Below are 18,439 nucleotides of genomic sequence, written 5' to 3'. Positions count from 1 at the left end.
ACCACCAGATATGTTAAAGTAGGGATCACTGGCCCACAGCACATAAAATCTTGAACGGTACTGCATTATAGTAAAGCAGCAAAGTAAACTATTTCTAAACTCTTGGGTCATAAGTTCTTTAGACCAGAGTGTGGCGTTAACTGTGATATTGATAAATAAAGCATAATAGTAAGGCAGCGGGAGTGAAGAAACCACATGGTTTTGAAGGCCATACCTTAGGATACTAATTGACTTGTACGCTTGATCTCCCAGGGACTTCACCACTGAACATCTTACCTGTGACTGCCACTTGCGATGGATTTCATTATGGGCCAAGAATGGCACTGCTCAAATTTCAGACAAGACTATGTGTGCTTATCCAAGTGCCCTTAAAAATCGACCATTAAGGAATCTGAGAGAAAACCAGCTGACCTGCGGTAATTTATCTGACAATGGGGAAAAGGGAAGGATGATCTATTTTACTCAAAGTCTATAATCAAAGAATATTGATGTGAACATATGTAGATTTTCTGACTGTCTCATTAACATGTTGGATTGCTGCTAGCTCTAATATGTTTTTGTTTGTTTTCTGCTCACAGAAAGGAATCCTGAGCTTCACACCCACCAGCTTATCCCATCCCTTCGGCAAGTCGTGTTCCAGGGGGATCGTTTGCCCATTCAGTGCACAGCGAGTTATTTGGGCAACAGCAGCCAAATCATCTGGTACCACAATGGGAAACAGGTGGAAGAGGACAAGGAGATGGGCATCATATTTGAGGAGACCATTATCCATGACTGTATCTTTATGACCAGGTATCATAAGGTTAAACATATTTTCAGCTACTGTTTCTGGTATCAGACTGTCCTATGCACCACCTCTGTTCAGTATTTTGTCTTTAATTATGTATCATGCTTTATATGATGTCACTGTCCAGTTACTGATGGAGGGTTTAATACTGGAACTAGTGCCCCCAGCTGTAAGGGCCTTCAAGTGAACTTCTGGCAAATTGTATATACAAGCCAATCGATGCAACCTGTGAGGCCAGACCCATTTGTGAGGCCTATTTGCAAACCTGGAAAAGCCAAGTAGATAGCTTAAGCCCCTGCCAAAGGCAGTGCTAGCCATGTGAGGGTGGAAGTCCTCCTGCTAATCTGTATTGTTTCAGACTAGGGGCTAAAGATGTTATTAGGTGACCTTTAAAGATAATCCATTTCCATATATTTCTGTTCTTTTTCAAATACAATTATAACACATGAAGTTTGACAGCTTGGCCTAACATTATACGGCTGTGTCTCAAGTACATGCTGAATCGTTGTCTGTAAGATGATGAAGTGGGGGCCACTCTCAGGTCACTGCAATGTGTACAGAGCCATATGAAACGCAGGGGTACACTTCATGTAAACTTTTCTCAGCTCTGGAATCAGGAAATGCAATGTATAATTGGGTTATACATGAGCACGGGGAGACCAGGAATGTCTTGTTTACATTTAATGTCTGTGTTTAAATTTAGTAAACGGTTCTGGTATTACAGTCCTGCATCCTGCTGACTCCAGCGCTGATAAACTGTTTATTCCTAGCTGGCAATTCAGCCGTTTCCTCTCAGCGTGAAGACACATCCTGTGCGTTGAGGCTCTCCTATCGGATGTACAGTTCCACTGCCAAAATGCGCCCCCCCAGCCCTAGCAAGTGATGGCTGTACAGAGCCACCGACCCACCTAGTCTGTGCATGTCTCATTGTTGTCATCAAAACAACCTCAGAACATAGACATGTGTGATACAGAATCATGGGATGTTTCCATACTCTAGATCAGTGATCTCCAACCAGTGGCTCGTGAGCAACATGTTGCTCACCAACTTCTTGGATGTTGCTCTCAGTGGCCTCAAAGCAGGTGCTTATTTTTGAATTCCAGGCTTTGGATGCAAGTTTTAATTGCATAAAAATCAAGTGTACTGCCAAATAGAGCTTCTTGTAGGCTGCCAGTCCACATAGGGGTAACCAATTAGCCAATCACAAGTTTTATTTGGCACCCCAGAAAGTTTTCATGCTTGTGTTCCTCCCCAACTCTTTTTATATTTTAGTGTGGCTCACAGGTAAGAAAGTTGGGGTCCCCTGCTCTAGATGTAACTTCAGCGCTAAAATGCTGCAGTGCAGGTGCTTTTTATAGTGGGGCTGATGTATTTCCAGCTTTCTCAATTGTTTTGGTGCCTGGGAAGCAGCTTGCGCCCACCATATTGAATTCCATTGTTAGCATTTCCTCTGCTGCTCTTTCATGGAATGGGAGTAAGACACTAACACAAGAACAACATTTGCCATGTCCAACCCCGGCCCAGACAAGGACAACCTCACATGCTCCAAGCCCAGGTCTCCATAGGAAATATAGGTGGGATGACTTTAGCACATGTGCCTTTACTAGGACTATAAGATTTAAATTTCACAGGACAAGACAGATATTTTTACCTGTTAGAACAAGAGAGGTACCAATCCCGTGTTCAGTTTGGGATCTGGCCAAATCCGAGCACTTTGGCTGAACTAAATTTGAGTCATAAGACCTTTTTTAATAATCATTTTTACTGTTTGAAATTTGAATTTAAATTAAAAGCAAAAGCAATGCAAGCATAGTAAACCAAAATATCGTTGTACATACATTCTTGAAGCAAGGTAGAAACAGAATTTATATTCATGTCATGAAACATTAAGATGCGATATCCCCAATATTCTTCAAATTTATCTGGGATACCCATTGGGGCAAATTCACTAAGCCGCGAAGCGCCGAACGCCAGCGTTAATTCGCTAGCGTTTGGCATTTTCGCTACTGTGCAAATTCACCGAACGCTGGCGTAGTTTCGCTAGTGTTACTTCGCAACCTTACGCCAGGCGGATTTTAGCTAGCGACGAAACTACGCAAATTCACTAACTTGCGCAGTGTACTGAACGCTACCTTTTACGCTAGACTTCCTTCGCCACCTCAGACCTGGCGAAGCGCAATAGAGTAGATAGGGATTGTTTAAAAAAAAGTCAATTTTTTTTCTAAGTCCCAAAAAACACTGGCGTGTTTTCTACATGATGGCTGATAGGCTGAAAAAGATCAAAAATTTTTTGGGGCTCCCCTTCCTCCCCCCTACATTTCCTGACTCATGGCAACTTACCTAGACAGTGGGCACATGTGTAGGGCAAAATAAAATTTTTATTTGCTGATTTGAAGGTTTTCTAGGCATTTGTAGTGCAGATACGTGTTCCTCCATTGAAATTTGAATTTCGCGCCGTATGCAAATTAGCCTTCGCTAGCGTAACTTCGCTTTATATAGCGAATCAACGCTAGCGCAACTCCGCAACCTTACGCTACCCCTGTGCGCAACTTCGGATTTTAGTGAATTTGCGGAGCCCTGGCGAAACTACGCCTGGCGAAGTGCGGCGAAGTTGCGCCTGACGCAACTTCGCATCTTAGTGAATTTGCCCCATTGAGTAATGGACAACGTAATGCAGACATTTTTTGCTTACAATCTTTTTAGTTATCTCACATTTGAACATTCAAATTAGGGTTCAAATTCAGTTTGGATTATGACCAAATCTTTTGTGGAGGATTCAGTATTACATCCAAATGATGGATTAGGTGCACCCCTAATAAAAACAAAATGTTACGGATGTATCTAAGGACATTCTTCCCTGCCATGCACCTCTTCTATGTTCCTTCATTGGCTCTAAGAAGGATATTCTCTACCATGCACCTTTTCTTCAGACCTACACTGTCTCAAAGAAGGACATTCTTCCCTATCATGTGCCTCTTCTTCATTCCTACACGGTCTCTAAGCAGGACATTCTTCCCTGCCCAGCAGCTCTTCTGTATTCCAACACTGTCTCTAAGAAGGACATTCTCTACCATACACCTTTTCTCCACTCTTAAACTGTCTCTAAGCTAAACATTCTTCCCTACCATGTACCTCTTCTTCATTCCTACACGGTCTCTAAGCTGGACATTCTTCCCTGCCTAGCACCTCTTCTATGTTCCTACACTGTCTCTAAGGATATTCTCTACCATGCACTTTATCTTCACTCTTACTGTCTCTATGAAGGACATTCTCTACCATGCACCTCTTCTCCATTCCTACACTGTCTCTAAGCTGGATATTCTTCCCTACCATGTACCTCTTCTTCATTCCTACACTGTTTCAAGGAACTGCTTATTGGTATTAGTGTTTGAATAATTTCCACACACAGACTGCTCTGTCACCTTTCCAGCTACTGATCAATGTCCCTTTTAATTCCCTACTAGTGAGCTGTTACTGTCCAACATTTTGCTGTCAGCCAATGGAGAGTGGGAATGCATGGTATCAACTGAGCAGGGAAATATCAGCAAGAAGGTGGAGCTGGTGGTTCTGGAGACATCTGCATCATACTGCCCAGCTGAGAGGGTGTCCAACAACAGAGGAGACTTCAGGTAGTACTGTGGTACCATTAATCCATATGTACACAAAAATATTTCATTTTATTAGAACTAAATAACTGTTATAAATTGTGTTTGTCATAGGCCTGTTTTATATTGGTGCTGAAGGACAGGTAAAAAAATAAACCAATGTTAGAATGTGGCATTTCTTCACTTCAGTGTGACTTTGCACCATCCTTAATACTTTTAATGTAACTAATTAGCATAATGGAAATAACCCTATTGGAGCATAGATGATACATGAAGGTTCTATTTGTTTCTGTTCAAGTGAGGAGACCCTATTCTTCGCTACTCTACAGCCAAGGAAGATGGGGTTGACTGTATTTCCTCTGAGCTTTTAGGGTGTTCAGTGAAGCTGCCAAATTGTGTATTAGCTGATTCTTTAGTGGAAATGAAATATATTAAAATAATATATTGTATTGTATATAACTGGTATTGCAACACATTTCAATCTTTTCCAGCATTCCTACGTGTCTTTGGCACTAATACAGGTGTTAAATTGCACCAGTTAGCTTTGATCAGGCTACTAAAAGGTAGATAATAATGCCTTGGGCAACTGCAATATGTTATTAGTGGTGTTGAGGACGCTAGGGGGGTCTTTTTAGGGAATTGGGCAGGGGCTTGCCTTGGGCGCCCTCAACCTTAAGCACAGCACTGATAGTGATGCTTTTTTTATTTTATCTAACAGTTTGGATGGGTGTTAAAGCTTCAACTCCAACACCCCATTGAACAGAGTGTGTTAGACTGATAAAACAGTATAATATAGGAATTAATGGGAAACCTTTGACTGGACATCTCTTGGAATGTCCAGTAATTGAAATTAGTGGGAGCACTTACGACCCAAATTAGACCTCAGTGTGCTACACATCTGCCGCAATCCCGCGAGCACCACGGAGACTAATGTCCATCAATTAAAAAATTCTATGATTTATTAAGCATAATTTAAAAATCAGCGTGTCATGGACAAAAACCTAGCTGCCCACTTAACTCGTTTCGTGGCTTCCCGCCACTTCATCAGAAGATCGATGAATGTATAACAGGTTGCTCAAGGGGTAGATGTGGTCTTCTAAGTCATTTGTATTGGCCGTAGCGTGCCCTAGGACACCGGACTTCTGTGAATGACATAATAAATGCAAAATGTATATGGTTCCCAAAATGTGGCTTGTTGGATAACTGGCCTATCACATTTGCATTGAAAAGCATTACAGTCCCAGTCTTCCTTCAGGGCATTCACCCTTCAGCTCCAATACTAATAGACTCAATGCACTTGGCCCAAAGAGAAGTAATTGCAGTATGAAGAAAATGGCGCAGAGAGGCCTGATTTTCAGGCATTTCTCTGGAAAGGGTTCATGGGCCCGTGCAATCAGGAAGAGGGGAGATTACAGTATGTTTGTAAGGCACATCTGAAAAGTTTCTCAAAATGTAAATGTCATTGCTTAAAAGTGTTTAGTGTTAAGCCATCAGGCACACTACCAAGAATGCAACCATTCAGTTACAGTCCATCATTATTAAGAATTTCTTAGGCCAACGGTTCAGTCTCAAGGGCCTTAAAGGAAAAAAGGGAAGCATAAATAAACAGAAACGTTAACATATGGCACCTGCGGATTTATTAGAGCTTTGCTTCGCTGGTGGTTGGCCTTGCAGTCTGCTCTGGAATATAAGGTGTTAAATACGTCAGATTTGGGATCATCTGTTAGCTATTAGCCGGCACCGCAGAGAAGGCCTCTTTCACATAGTCTGTGCTGGCAAAATGCGCAGGGCGTAAAAGTCAAGGTGTTGGAATCTCGCTTGGCTGCAGAATAAAGGAAAGTTTGCCGTGCATTGCTAACAGCGCCTGTTCCTTTATGGAATATAAAGTATCAGTAGAATCAATGTGGCTTCAATTAGCCTGGCCGTTCCCCCCCACCCCTTCTCTCGTGCCTTCTGAAGCAGAGAAGGATGTTGGACTAGGTACCTAGGGGAAATGAGACATTTGCTCTGATAATATCCAGACTAAGACAGTGAGGTATTCTCTTTTTACAGATGTTACGTGCCCCTGGCTCTATCTTCCTTATGCCTCCTGGGAACTGTAATAGGAATCATTCCTGCAATAAAAGTGGGGTTCTCTTTCACTTTGTATCTAGAAATGTCCAGCAAAATATTTAGATAGGGGGCATTCTATGCAGTTAAGGTCAAATTTTTTATGGTCTAAACCAGGGGTCCACAAACTTTTTTTTACCTGTGAGCCACATTCAAATGTAAAAAGAGTTGGGGAGCATCACAAGCATGAAAAAGTCCCTTGGCATGCCAAATAAGGGCTGTGATTGGCTATTTGGTAGCCCCTATGTGGACTGGCTTCCTACGGAAGGCTCTACTTGGCACTATACTTGGTTTTTAATCAATTAAAACTTGCTTTCAAGATTGAAATGTAAAAATATGCACCTGCTTTGAGGACCCTGAGAGCAACATCCAAGGGGTTGGAGAGCAACATGTTGCTCACAAGCTACTGGTTGGGAATCACTGGACTAAACTGTCAAATTCGACTAGTAAATTATCAAAACTCGAATTGAATTTTTTTAAAAAAAATTTGAATTCAGTTTTTGAGATTTATCAAACTCTGGCCCTTTAAAAATTCGAATTCGAATTATTTGCCACCTAAAACCCGCCGAATTCATGTATAAGTCAATGGGGGAAGTCCAGTGACCAATTTGAAGATGTTGGAAGCCTTCCTGACATTCAAGTTTTTTTCAGAGAAAAAACTTGAATCGAGTTTGGTCAAATTTGAGAGTTTTCAGGTTGTTAAAATTAGTCTGAGTTTTAGATACTCGATCTTTTGATAAATAACCCCCCCCCATTGAATTCTGACTAAATTCGAATTTAATAGTTTAAAAAAACTCACATGAATACTATGCTTTTTATCTGCCGTTATCTAGAATTTACTTTATTTAAATAGGTCATTAATATGGTTTTCCATTGAAATGAAGGCTGTGGCGTACCATGGTGTGCTTCTTTGGAATTATTAATTGATTCTAAATGCTAAAATATCTGCTTGGATTCACTGAGCAATAGCAACAACTGGCTGGAAAATAGATAAACACGGTGATGTGGTGTAGCATTAATTCAGTTGCAAGAGTGCTCATTAGCGTGTGCCGCTACTACCTATATTGGATTAGTATGAATGAGAGCACAGATAGCACAAGGAAGGGGTGGGGCTTATTTTCCTTTTTGAATCAAGAGAAGGGAGGTACTGTAACATAAACAGGTATGTACTGTAAGTGGTCTAAGAAGAGAATTAAACTTTCTATATAAAGAACACATTTAAACAGAATTGCCATTCATTGGGCTGTAAACACATTTGTTAGTGGGGTGATGAAATATTGTTTATTACCGTACATTTTTATTATTTATTTAAAATTTAATTTGTGAGGTTTTAAAGGTTTTTTTTCTACTTCAAATAAACTCACAATTTAAAGAAACTCAAAGGTTTGCGTATATATTAAAAAATCCAAATACAGGTATGGGATCCGTTACCCGGGAACCTGTTATCCAGAAAGCTCCGAATTACGGAAAGGCTGTCCAATCCATTTTATTCAAATAATCTAAATTTTTCTCTGTAATAATAAAACAGTACATTGTACTTGATCCAAACCAAGATATAATTAATCCTTATTGGAAGTAAAACCAGCCTATTGGGTTTATTTAATGTTGACATGATTTTCTAGTAGACTTAGGGTATAAACTATTGAAAGATCCGTTATCCGCAAAACCCCAGGTCCTGAGCATTCTGGATAACAGGTCTCATACCTGTTTAAAAATACTCGATTGAATACAATTTTTTCTCCAGCAGTATGAAGGATAAATATCAAGTATTCTTTATCAGAACCATCTGCCCTTAATTCAGTGTCAATATGTTACTTATTACAGCGTTGTAGCATTGTCAGTGTGTTTTATTGAATAGTTTAACACTCAGATACATATAAAAAGAATTCTAAGACGAGGAAGTGATACAATCTAGTACACCATGTCCCTGCAGGTGGCCCCGCACGCTGGCTGGTATCACTTCCTACCAGGCTTGCTTTCAGTCTCCCTTCACCTCCACCTTGCTGAATGGCACGGGCCAGGAGATGAAAGCTTCTCGTAGATGTGACCGTTCAGGACGCTGGGAGGAGGGCGATTATTCCAATTGTCTGTATACAAACGGCATCACCCGAGTGCTCTACACATTTGTGCTGGTGGGTAAACCGTTCTTTTTTATATCAGCACAAGTTAATAAGATTTAACTTCTTGAAAGTGTGTGTGTGCGTATGTGGTTTTTCTTGCACGGTGGAAAGATTAATCTCTAAAATTGCCAGTGCTTGAAGATGTAGAATGCGTATATGTAGACTACTGAATCTATGAAATCGTATCTGTTGCTCTTTCTTCAGACGCCAGTCAACTCTTCCAATGTGCTGACCCTGGCTCACCAGTTGAGAATGTACACAGCTGAGGCAGCCAACTTTTCTGACATGATGGATGTCATTTATGTGGCTCAGATGATGGAGAAGTTTGTTGGGCTGGTGGATCATGTTAGACAGGTACTTTTGTTGGCCTGACTACACAAAGAACATCTGGATTTTCGTTGCCTTCCTTGGCTGTGAAGTAATAATGCCCAGCACCTTTGATTTCTGAGAATGGAACCATTTAATTAACAGGTTTACATGTATTTTTCCAGCTGGCAGATGTGATGTTGGAGATGACCAGCAATATGATGCAGGTAGATGACCACATCTTGTGGATGGCACAGGTTGAAGACAAGGCATGCAGCAGTATTGTCCAGACTGTGGAGAAGATTGCCAGCCTGACTCTTAGTAGTAACTCTCAGGACTTGTCTGTGGTATGGTGTTTATGAATAAGTTGTTATTTACCTTTAATTCATCTTTACTGGATAGTTTCTCAACTTATGGCATCTTGTTGTCATCTATTTACTGAATGCTTCATCTCATATGCAGCAAAGCATTTGTTTGATTGGTACTTTTCATAAATTGTTCGGCAGAGCACTCGTAACATAGCGTTGGAAGCATTCCTCATCAAACCTGAAAGCTTCATTGGCCTCGGCTGCACCGCTTTTCAGAGAAGAGATGGGCATCGGGGGGGCCACCGACGTGAGAAGGACAGGAAGGAACAAGAAATAGAATCACACACTGACCAGAGGCTTAAGTTTCGCTGCACAACTGGGCACATCAATGGTTCTCTGCACCATTTCCATGTTAAGGTACCACTTAGAATAAGATGGATAATAGTGACTGTTTTGACATTCCAATCTCCACTATATGCTCAATGCAGTCATTAACACCAGCCCTTTGCGTGTCCAAGGGCAACTAGGCATCCATTCCTAACAAGGCTCCCCTGAACTGCATAATTCTCCATTCCTTTCAAGATCCATATTGTTTTAACTAATTTCCAGAGCCTGTGTAGATGGCCTGTTAGTTGTAATACTGGTGTGTAACCAGCCATCTTAGGTCATTGTGCCTGGCCATGTGCTTTCAGAAAAAGCCAGCACTTCACAATGCTATTGTTTCTCCTACTCAATGTAACCGGCAGTCATTGTGGAGCTTGGGTGTTATATATAATATATATATATATATATATATATATATATATATATATATATATATATATATATATATATATATATATATATAGTCCAATGATAAGGGTGCACACCGGGATTTTGTAGTTAAAACTTCATGTTTATTAAATAAATTTAAAACAGGAACCGGCCAACGTTTCGGTCTTTCTCTAAGACCTTTATCTTGATAAAGGTCTTAGAGAAAGACCGAAACGTTGGCCGGTTCCTGTTTTAAATTTATATAATGCAGCTTTTTTAGGGTAGCACCCAGGTATGTGATTTATACATATATATTTTTGAACCTCTAATGGATGGTGTGCGTTAGGACTTCGATTCTATATATATATATATATATATATATATATATATATATATATATATATATATATATATATATATACATGCATCCACACAGTGTGTATTGAATAAACACGTTTGATTGAAGAAAACGGTGTGCTGGTCCATTCTATGCATGTATAAAGACTTTGACCGAGCACCCGGCCTGGAGAAAAAAGTGGACAGAGTGCAGGTGTTTGTACTATAATATATATATATATATATATATATATATATATATATATATATACACACAAACTACTGGATAGGTGCACTCAGAAAACAATGGAAATGCCTAGGTGCTGGAACATATATCAAAATCTATAGAGCAAAGAAATCCGCAAGAGTCTAAGAGCCGAAACGTTGAATAAACCCATTTTTTTCTTCACAAAAGAGCTATGAGCGCGGATTTCTTCGCTCTCTATATATATATATATATATATATATATATATATATATATATATATATATATATATATATTGGTTCGGGATTCGGCCTTTTTCAGCAGGATTCGGCCGAATCCTTGTGCCTGGCCGAACCGAATCCTAATTTGCATACGTAAATTAGCGGTGGGTAGGTAAATCATGTGACTTTTCATCACAAAAGAAGAATTTTTTCCACGTTTTCCTTTCCTGACCCTAATTTGCATATGCAAATTAGGATTCGGTTCGGTATTCGGCCAAATCTTTCACCGGGGATTCGTCCGAATCCCAAATAGTGGATTCGGTGCATCCCTAATATAAATATATATATGTAAAGAGTGACTGAAGTTTATCAGAGCACAAGTCATATGGCTGAGGGAACCTGGGAAACTAAGAACATGTCTAGCCCTATGTCAGATTTCTAAATTAAATATAAACAATTCTATTTGCTCTTTTGAAAAACAGATTTCAGTGCAGGAGAAGTACTATTAACCGATGTATTTTGTAAAAAACATGGCTTGCCATGACAGAATCCCTAATAACGTTTTGCTTGAGAATTTCATTTTTGGCTTATTTTATTCTGCACCCATTCAGAATAACCATGCTTTAGCTGCTGTGCATCTCCCTCCAAGTCTCTTCGCCTCCACCTCCTCTTCCACCTGCAAGCTACAGGTCCTGGCTTTCAGGAACGGAAAGCTATTCAGAAGCGTTGGAAACTCATCTCGGCTCGCTGAAGATGGGAAGAGGAGGAGTATTTCCACTCCTGTTATATTCGTAGGAACAAGTGAGGCAATTTCACATTATTTATGTATTCCTGTATATTTGATCAGAAAAAAAAAAACACTTTTAAGATGGTGGTGACAGATGTTGATATCGATAGACGTTGATCTTTAAATTTTGTTGGTAATGACTGATCGTGTGGAAGAAATGCCCTTTGTTTAGCCAGCTTTAGTTTGCTCTGAAGAGTATTACTTAGATCTGGAAAAATGCACTCTAAAATACTGATTTTAGATTAACTAATATCGGCGTACTGGTAAATCTTGTGCGTGAAACTCATGAAGATCTCCCCATGTCCTTTTTAAAGGAGGTTGTGGCAATACCAATTTCACTGATCCAGTAACAGTCACTCTCCGGCACCTGGTGATGGGATCCAACCCGCTTCCTGCCCAGTGGAATTTTAAAGCCTTGGAGGGATATGGAGGATGGAGCTCTGAAGGATGCCACCTTGTTTCTGAGCAACCCAACATAACTATCATGCAGTGCCATCAGCTAAGCAACTTTGCCATCCTCACTGTAAGTTCTTTTAATTGAAGTGTCCCTGACACAGACGCTTTCCATCATTCCTGTGAATAACATAATTTTTGTACATCATCATTGGCATTTGTTTACCTTGTGTTTTCAGTACAGATCTTACTATAATTATCCTCCCATCAGCGGTTTATTTTATTTAATCCATTATCTGTTGGTCTGTCCCATAGAGTTATTTTGTATCTCTACAGAAACTAACTGATGAACACATATGACTGGATACTGGTATTTAGGGTTATGGCAACTGAAATTCAGACAAAAGTCTGAGGTTTGACAAACCAATGACAGCACATATGTGTCTATTTGATTTAAATGAACCTTAAAGGGGAACTCTCCGTTGAAAAATAGGATTTGATTTCTGAATTGTCTGGGGGTGTCCCTCGTTGTGTGCTACAGTATATCAATACATTATAATTGTGTGGAATGGTATATTTGTAATCATTATATTTTCCTTACTTGCTTTAGAGAATGACTGCTAAGAAAGCAATTGGGACTTTATATAATTGACTGTATTGATCAGTTCTGTACAGAGCCATACACTATTTATATAGACCTATTAAAGTAAGAATTTTTTTTTTATATTTCAGGAGCTGAACACATTTCCCCAGGAGGCTGAAAATGGCACTGAAATCCTTCATCCAGTCATCTACTCTTGCACAGCGATTCTTCTCCTGTGCCTCTTCACCACGATCATAACCTACATAGTAAACCACAGGTAAGCAAGATGGCGAGACCAAAGACAGCATGCTAGATTAGAGGATATAAGGTCATTACAGGACCTCAGGAATAAGGAAACTCCCTAGAGTAATCATGGTAGAAGATGCAACTCAAAAGGATGAGAAAAGACTTTTAATAAATGGAGTAGACCAGTTTTGGTAAAAAATAGGGCTATAAAGAATGACTGTAGTAGTAGTGGCATGGAGTAGTTACATAAGGTATGATTTTTTGGGTCCCAGTTAAGGACATTGTACAGAGCAGAAATAATCCATGACAGCTAGAAGTAACATGAAGGTTAAGAAGAACATGCTACAAGTCTAAAGGTGATGGCTCACACACAACTGCGTTTTTATGTTTCTTCTACATGTAGCTCCATCCAGATTTCCAGGAAGAGCTGGCACATGCAACTCAACCTCTGCTTCCACATAGCAATGACATCCGCAGTGTTTGCAGGAGGGATCACCCTGACTGGATACATCATTGTGTGCCAGGCTGTAAGTGTTCTGTTGGAAGTAGGCACTAGTACCACTGACTTCTGGCAGCGAATACAGTAAAACACTAAAGGTGAAAAACCTCTGTATGGGAATGGGGGTCTTAAGGCCCAAGAAAGTTACCATGGGCCAAAAACACAGAGGAGTACATAATACAGTGTCCTCTAATGGGACATTACTATATGTCCAGTGCCTTAAAAGTATTTGCCCAATGCTTTTACATTACCTGTCTCATCCCCATGTTTCACTATAAGGGGGCTGCCATATTTGTGCAGCAGTAGTCTGTCCGCATTAGAATCTCTAACTGACAGTTTGAAAAAGGACAGTCAGGTTTAGGAACTTCAAGTGACAGTAACTTACAAAAGCAGAACTATCAGCGAATCAACATGACCTATAGGTAACTTTTAATGTACATTGGTATTTTGAATAGTAGATTTTAGTGTCAGTATCACTAAAAATTCTAACGTTATTTTCACCATAATCCATTGGTAGAACTATAGGAATTTTACAGCTATGTTGACCGTATCAAGAACTTCAGCCTCTTTATGCCTTTGATGGGGGCCTCCGTTGGCTTCCGTGATTGATATCTGGTTGAAAGTCAACAGATGTCGACTGGGCAGGTTAAAAATTCCCGTTGGATTGAGGACCACATTGGTTCATTGATGGGGTCCTCGATTCCACTGCCTTGTGATCCAATCGTTGGGCCCTAGGGACCACAATAAGATCAGCGCAATATCGGCCACTCAAGGTTGGCATATTGGTGCAAGATCTACCCATTTGGCAACCTCTCCAAAGGAGCGGATCTGTGAATGTACAGCCACCTTTATTGACTACCACTACACTCAAGCAAAATACATTGGCAACCAATTTGACTGCTAAGAAAACACATTGACAGAGAATACTTTCTATTTTACATCTAATTTTAGGGCATAATAAACTTGTTGAAATGAAAAGGCCCAGTACTGAAGCACATTCTTGCCTTATAAAGAAAATAAAAAAAATATCATGTTTTCTTTCTAGGTCAGCATCATTCTGCATTATTCTTCCTTATCAACCCTGCTCTGGATGGGTCTAAAGTCCAGAGTCATTTACAAAGAACTAACTCACAAACCTCAACCACCGCAAGAAGGAGAGACCAGCCAGCCTCCACAGAGGCCAATGCTAAGGTGAGTTACTAATCCTACTTACTCTTTGTTCTTTTGGATTGATTGCATTATTTATTATCATAACACTTTTATGGCAGAAAGGTACAGGAATTGTGGGATTGTATTTTAAGACGTTTAACCCAATAGCGGGATTTAAGGATACTCCTTAAAGGCACTGACCTACAAGGCAAGTGCTCTCTCTCTTATTTGGCACGTTTTTTTTTACTGTCAATTGGTTGTATTATAATGGACAACTGACTTCTTTTTCTGTATTAATTAGGTTCTATTTAATTGCTGGAGGAATTCCATTAATCATTTGTGGGATCACTGCTGCAGTCAACATAAACAACTACAGGGATAACAGTCCTTAGTAAGTTTCTTTGTGCATATCAAAGCATGGCTTGTTTCAGTGACATCTCCAATCTCTCTCACAAAACGATTCTTTTCATTTACTCCGCAAATGGCATTTATAGCTGCAAGGGTCAGTGGTTGACTCCATTTGCGCCATCTAGTTTTAGCCTATTCTTTTGCTGTGAATATATAGGTTTCTATGGATATACGTATTAATGGGTTTTTCTTTTCACAGTTGCTGTTTAGTGTGGAGGCCAAGCCTTGGTGCATTTTATGTCCCGGCAGGATTAATTCTTCTCGTCACCTGGATCTACCTGTTGTGTGCTGGAATAAATTTAAGACGTCAGCCGGCTGAACAAAAAGATGTGCCGGAGACAAATGACCCTCCGCAGCAGAGTGGAGGCATCAGCCAACTACTGAGTGATTCAAGTTCAGTATCTGTCAATATTAATTCAGCAGCACCTGCGGCAGAGGTGGACAACGTATATTGTTTGGAGGTACAGTTCTGGGCCTTATTGATTGTTCATATTCTCTACATCGCACTCTGGGGGTTTGGAGCTTTTGCTGTGTCCCAGGGCTGGTACCTCAATATCATTTTCAGTTGCCTTTATGGGGTGACGGCGGTGGTTCTTGGACTTTTCATCTTTGTTCATCACTGTGTACGACGGCAGGATGTTCAGCGGTCTTGGTTCGCTTGCTGCCCATCGTACACAGAAGCTTTGCCTATTGAAGCATATGTAAAAACTGGATCCCCTGTGGATGACCCACCTCCTGTGTACAGTGGATGCAACACAGAGGTGGCAAATTCGATCAAGTCTTCATCCTCGCCAAGCAACAGCAGTAACTCTAATACTGGGCCCTGCAAGATCACAAACCTGCAGGTGGCCCAAAACCAAGCGGAGAGCTGCCCACCAAAACAAGCCAGCTGTGAAGAGAGTGAACCTGCCAACAATAAAAACATGCCCGTTCCCAGTAGGTACATGAACAACCTTCATACTCGCCGGAACCATAAAAGTAGAAGTAAGCAGTATCGTGATGGGAAGCACCACAGGTTAAAGATGCTTCGTGGACCCTCGTCCGATCAGCATTCCAGCGAGAGTGGAAGTATTCACAATAGTCACTCAGAAAGCTATAACAGCAGGAACAGTCCATTAAATAATGGCAGACCTGGGGGGGAAGCTCGGGAACCAGAGGGGGCAATAACTCACTCTGAAGGGAGTGACAGCAGTGGGCATCACGCACAGAACTTTGCCAAGGCACAAAGGAAAAGTGCAAGTCGGGACAACCTGAAACAGGCAAACAGCATGGAGCGGGAGTCCAAACGACGATCCTACCCGCTCAACACCGCTAACCAGAATGGTGTTCTAAAGGGTAGCAAATATGACATTAACTTTGCAACACCCGAAAACTCCACAGCCATGAAAACTGGCCTTTGGAAGAGTGAAACTACAGTGTAGCCTTTAGTGCAGGGATGTGCCTTAAACCTGATATAAATAAGTGTCATGACTCCACACAAATGCATAATAGGAACTGGGCTCTCCCCAGGCTCAGCTGACTGCAGATTGCTCAGTGGAGATGGCTGGACTTCTAATAACAGCAGGAGCTGTGCCCAGGTGTCTGTGTTTGGATAAAGGCACAGCCATGGCATATGTTGAATTATTCGTACATGCTTGGGAGCACTGCCCCCTATAGGAATACAGTTTATAGAGGAATTTCATTCTAATCATCACAGGTGAAATCCTCAAAGATGGATCCATTTCATCACTGGTATATAATGGTCACAACCAAAATGATACGTCATCCCAATCATAATGCACTTATCCTGTGTCTTGCACTCAGTCCTATATGGATTCCAAGATTATATTGGGATGTATGGTTATTGCTTTGTGTATAAGGTATGGAGCTCCATTTCTACCCTAAACTAAGGGGTCAATGGTGAATCACTTTCTCAGTTATCAAATGTGCCTTATTACGAACATTTCTGGTTTATGTTCCTACTGTGCACTTTCAAAGGAATGGCCTCGAGGGGAACTCTGGGATGCTGGGAATAGACACACTAGAGTAGCCTTCAAGCGTGGCCTTCTGATTCATTAAAAACAAATGTAAAGTTAGGACTGTTAAAAGCAGACCTGTTTGCCCCGAGCTAATCCTGTTTCCAAAACAATGGGCAAGTAAAATCAAGACGGACAATCAATTGAGATATTCGAATATTTGTAAAATCATTTTTTGCATGGTATGTTTATTGTTATATAAAGCAGAGGAAAATGTTTATTTTTCAAATATAGAATTATATTGTATATATATATATATATATATATATATATATAGATAGAACAGGATCCATTTTTTTCAGAACTGTATATTTCTGTATTATGAAATTTGTTGACTTTTTCCCCTCTCTCGAAAGCTGTAAGATTATATTTGTAAAAACTGTATGCAATGGTCTGTTTCCTCTAGAATTGCCAAGAGATAAGTAAACTAAATGTCACGTACTGTAAGTTCAGACAGGTTAAAGTGCCTTTAAAAATCTGCAATAAGCCAAAGAACTAGAGTTAGAGAGTTATGGAAGTGGCCGTCTAGAGATTCATTAGCGCCACTCAGTTTTTGCTTTCCTGCTTCACTAGTGTTGGGTTGTTTTTGTTGTATCCCAGAATATAGTGGTCCAAATGAAATCATCCAGAGCAATAAAAAATAGCACTTTTCATTGTGTAGCAAAGGCTTGTACAAACATGGCTTCCATCAATATCGTTTTCTGCTCGCTCAATTAAAGTGCCATATGAACTATATCAAGAGAAGCAGAAAATAAATTCTTGTCGATGGTCTCAAGGCTTTGTTTGTATAGATGAGCATTTACTTGTACTTAAGTGGGAATAATCCCATTTCAAGTGATTATCCCTTTGTAAAGGTATTTTTATTGCAGAGCTTCCCTATAAAGTTGATTCTAAAGCTGGCCATAGCTGTTCAGCTTTTATTCCTTGTATGATGAACGTTCGGATGTCGATTGATTGTTGGTTCTTTTTAATGCAATGATCTAAAGCTAACCATACTGATTTAAATTGTGGGATTAAACTGGGAAAAAGAACAAATCAGATGATGTTCTGGCCATTAACTGACAGACGGCAATCGTACGAAAGTTACGTCTGACAAATAGTAGTGACAGTCACCCATTGATATTGTCAGGCGATACATGAAGGGATATTCTTGTTATCCAACAGAAATTTTCTAACCTGTCCGATCGACTGACAGATCGCCATGGTACGAAAATATACGGGACGATTATAAAGAATAGACATCCCCCCCCCCACACATCCATCCATTTTGCTCATAGAGTGAGCAGAAAGAGAAAAGAGGTTACTAGTAAGTTTTTGGCAGCACCTGGAGGTTAATGGAATGTTCCTTCATACTTTGTGTTACTATTCTACAAGTCCATACAATGATCCTTAAAAGTACTTATCAGGTGAAAGCTTTTAAGACTAGATGGGGCACTGGTTTATCATAGGTCAGACAATGGGCAAAATGAAAGTTTTCCACCAATAAAGCTTTACCAAAATCAAATAGCATGTACCAAAGAAACAAAGTCCAAAGCAAATGGTGTAATCTTTGAATGCACCAGAAGACATGTTTAAAACAAACTATATATTAAATGATTTACCAACAAA

General features: G+C 40.2%; 1 protein-coding gene across 1 annotated transcript in view; it reads left to right on the top strand.

The window, feature by feature from the left end:
• Positions 1-18,439, top strand: part of adgra2.L (adhesion G protein-coupled receptor A2 L homeolog) — a 99,448-nt gene extending 81,009 nt beyond the window's left edge. Inside the window, 14 exon segments of the mRNA NM_001090201.1 lie at positions 253-416; positions 579-792; positions 4,252-4,416; positions 8,435-8,633; positions 8,826-8,975; positions 9,113-9,274; positions 9,434-9,652; positions 11,363-11,552; positions 11,853-12,061; positions 12,664-12,791; positions 13,164-13,287; positions 14,305-14,450; positions 14,710-14,799; positions 15,016-18,439. Of these exon segments, the coding sequence (NP_001083670.1) occupies positions 253-416; positions 579-792; positions 4,252-4,416; positions 8,435-8,633; positions 8,826-8,975; positions 9,113-9,274; positions 9,434-9,652; positions 11,363-11,552; positions 11,853-12,061; positions 12,664-12,791; positions 13,164-13,287; positions 14,305-14,450; positions 14,710-14,799; positions 15,016-16,237 (3,382 nt within the window). The 3' untranslated portion in view covers positions 16,238-18,439.

Source organism: Xenopus laevis, chromosome 3L (genome assembly GCF_017654675.1).
Source record: "Xenopus laevis strain J_2021 chromosome 3L, Xenopus_laevis_v10.1, whole genome shotgun sequence".
Taxonomy (NCBI): domain Eukaryota; kingdom Metazoa; phylum Chordata; class Amphibia; order Anura; family Pipidae; genus Xenopus; species Xenopus laevis.
Note: the sequence above shows the minus strand (reverse complement) of the source record. Positions and strands in the feature narration are given on the sequence as shown.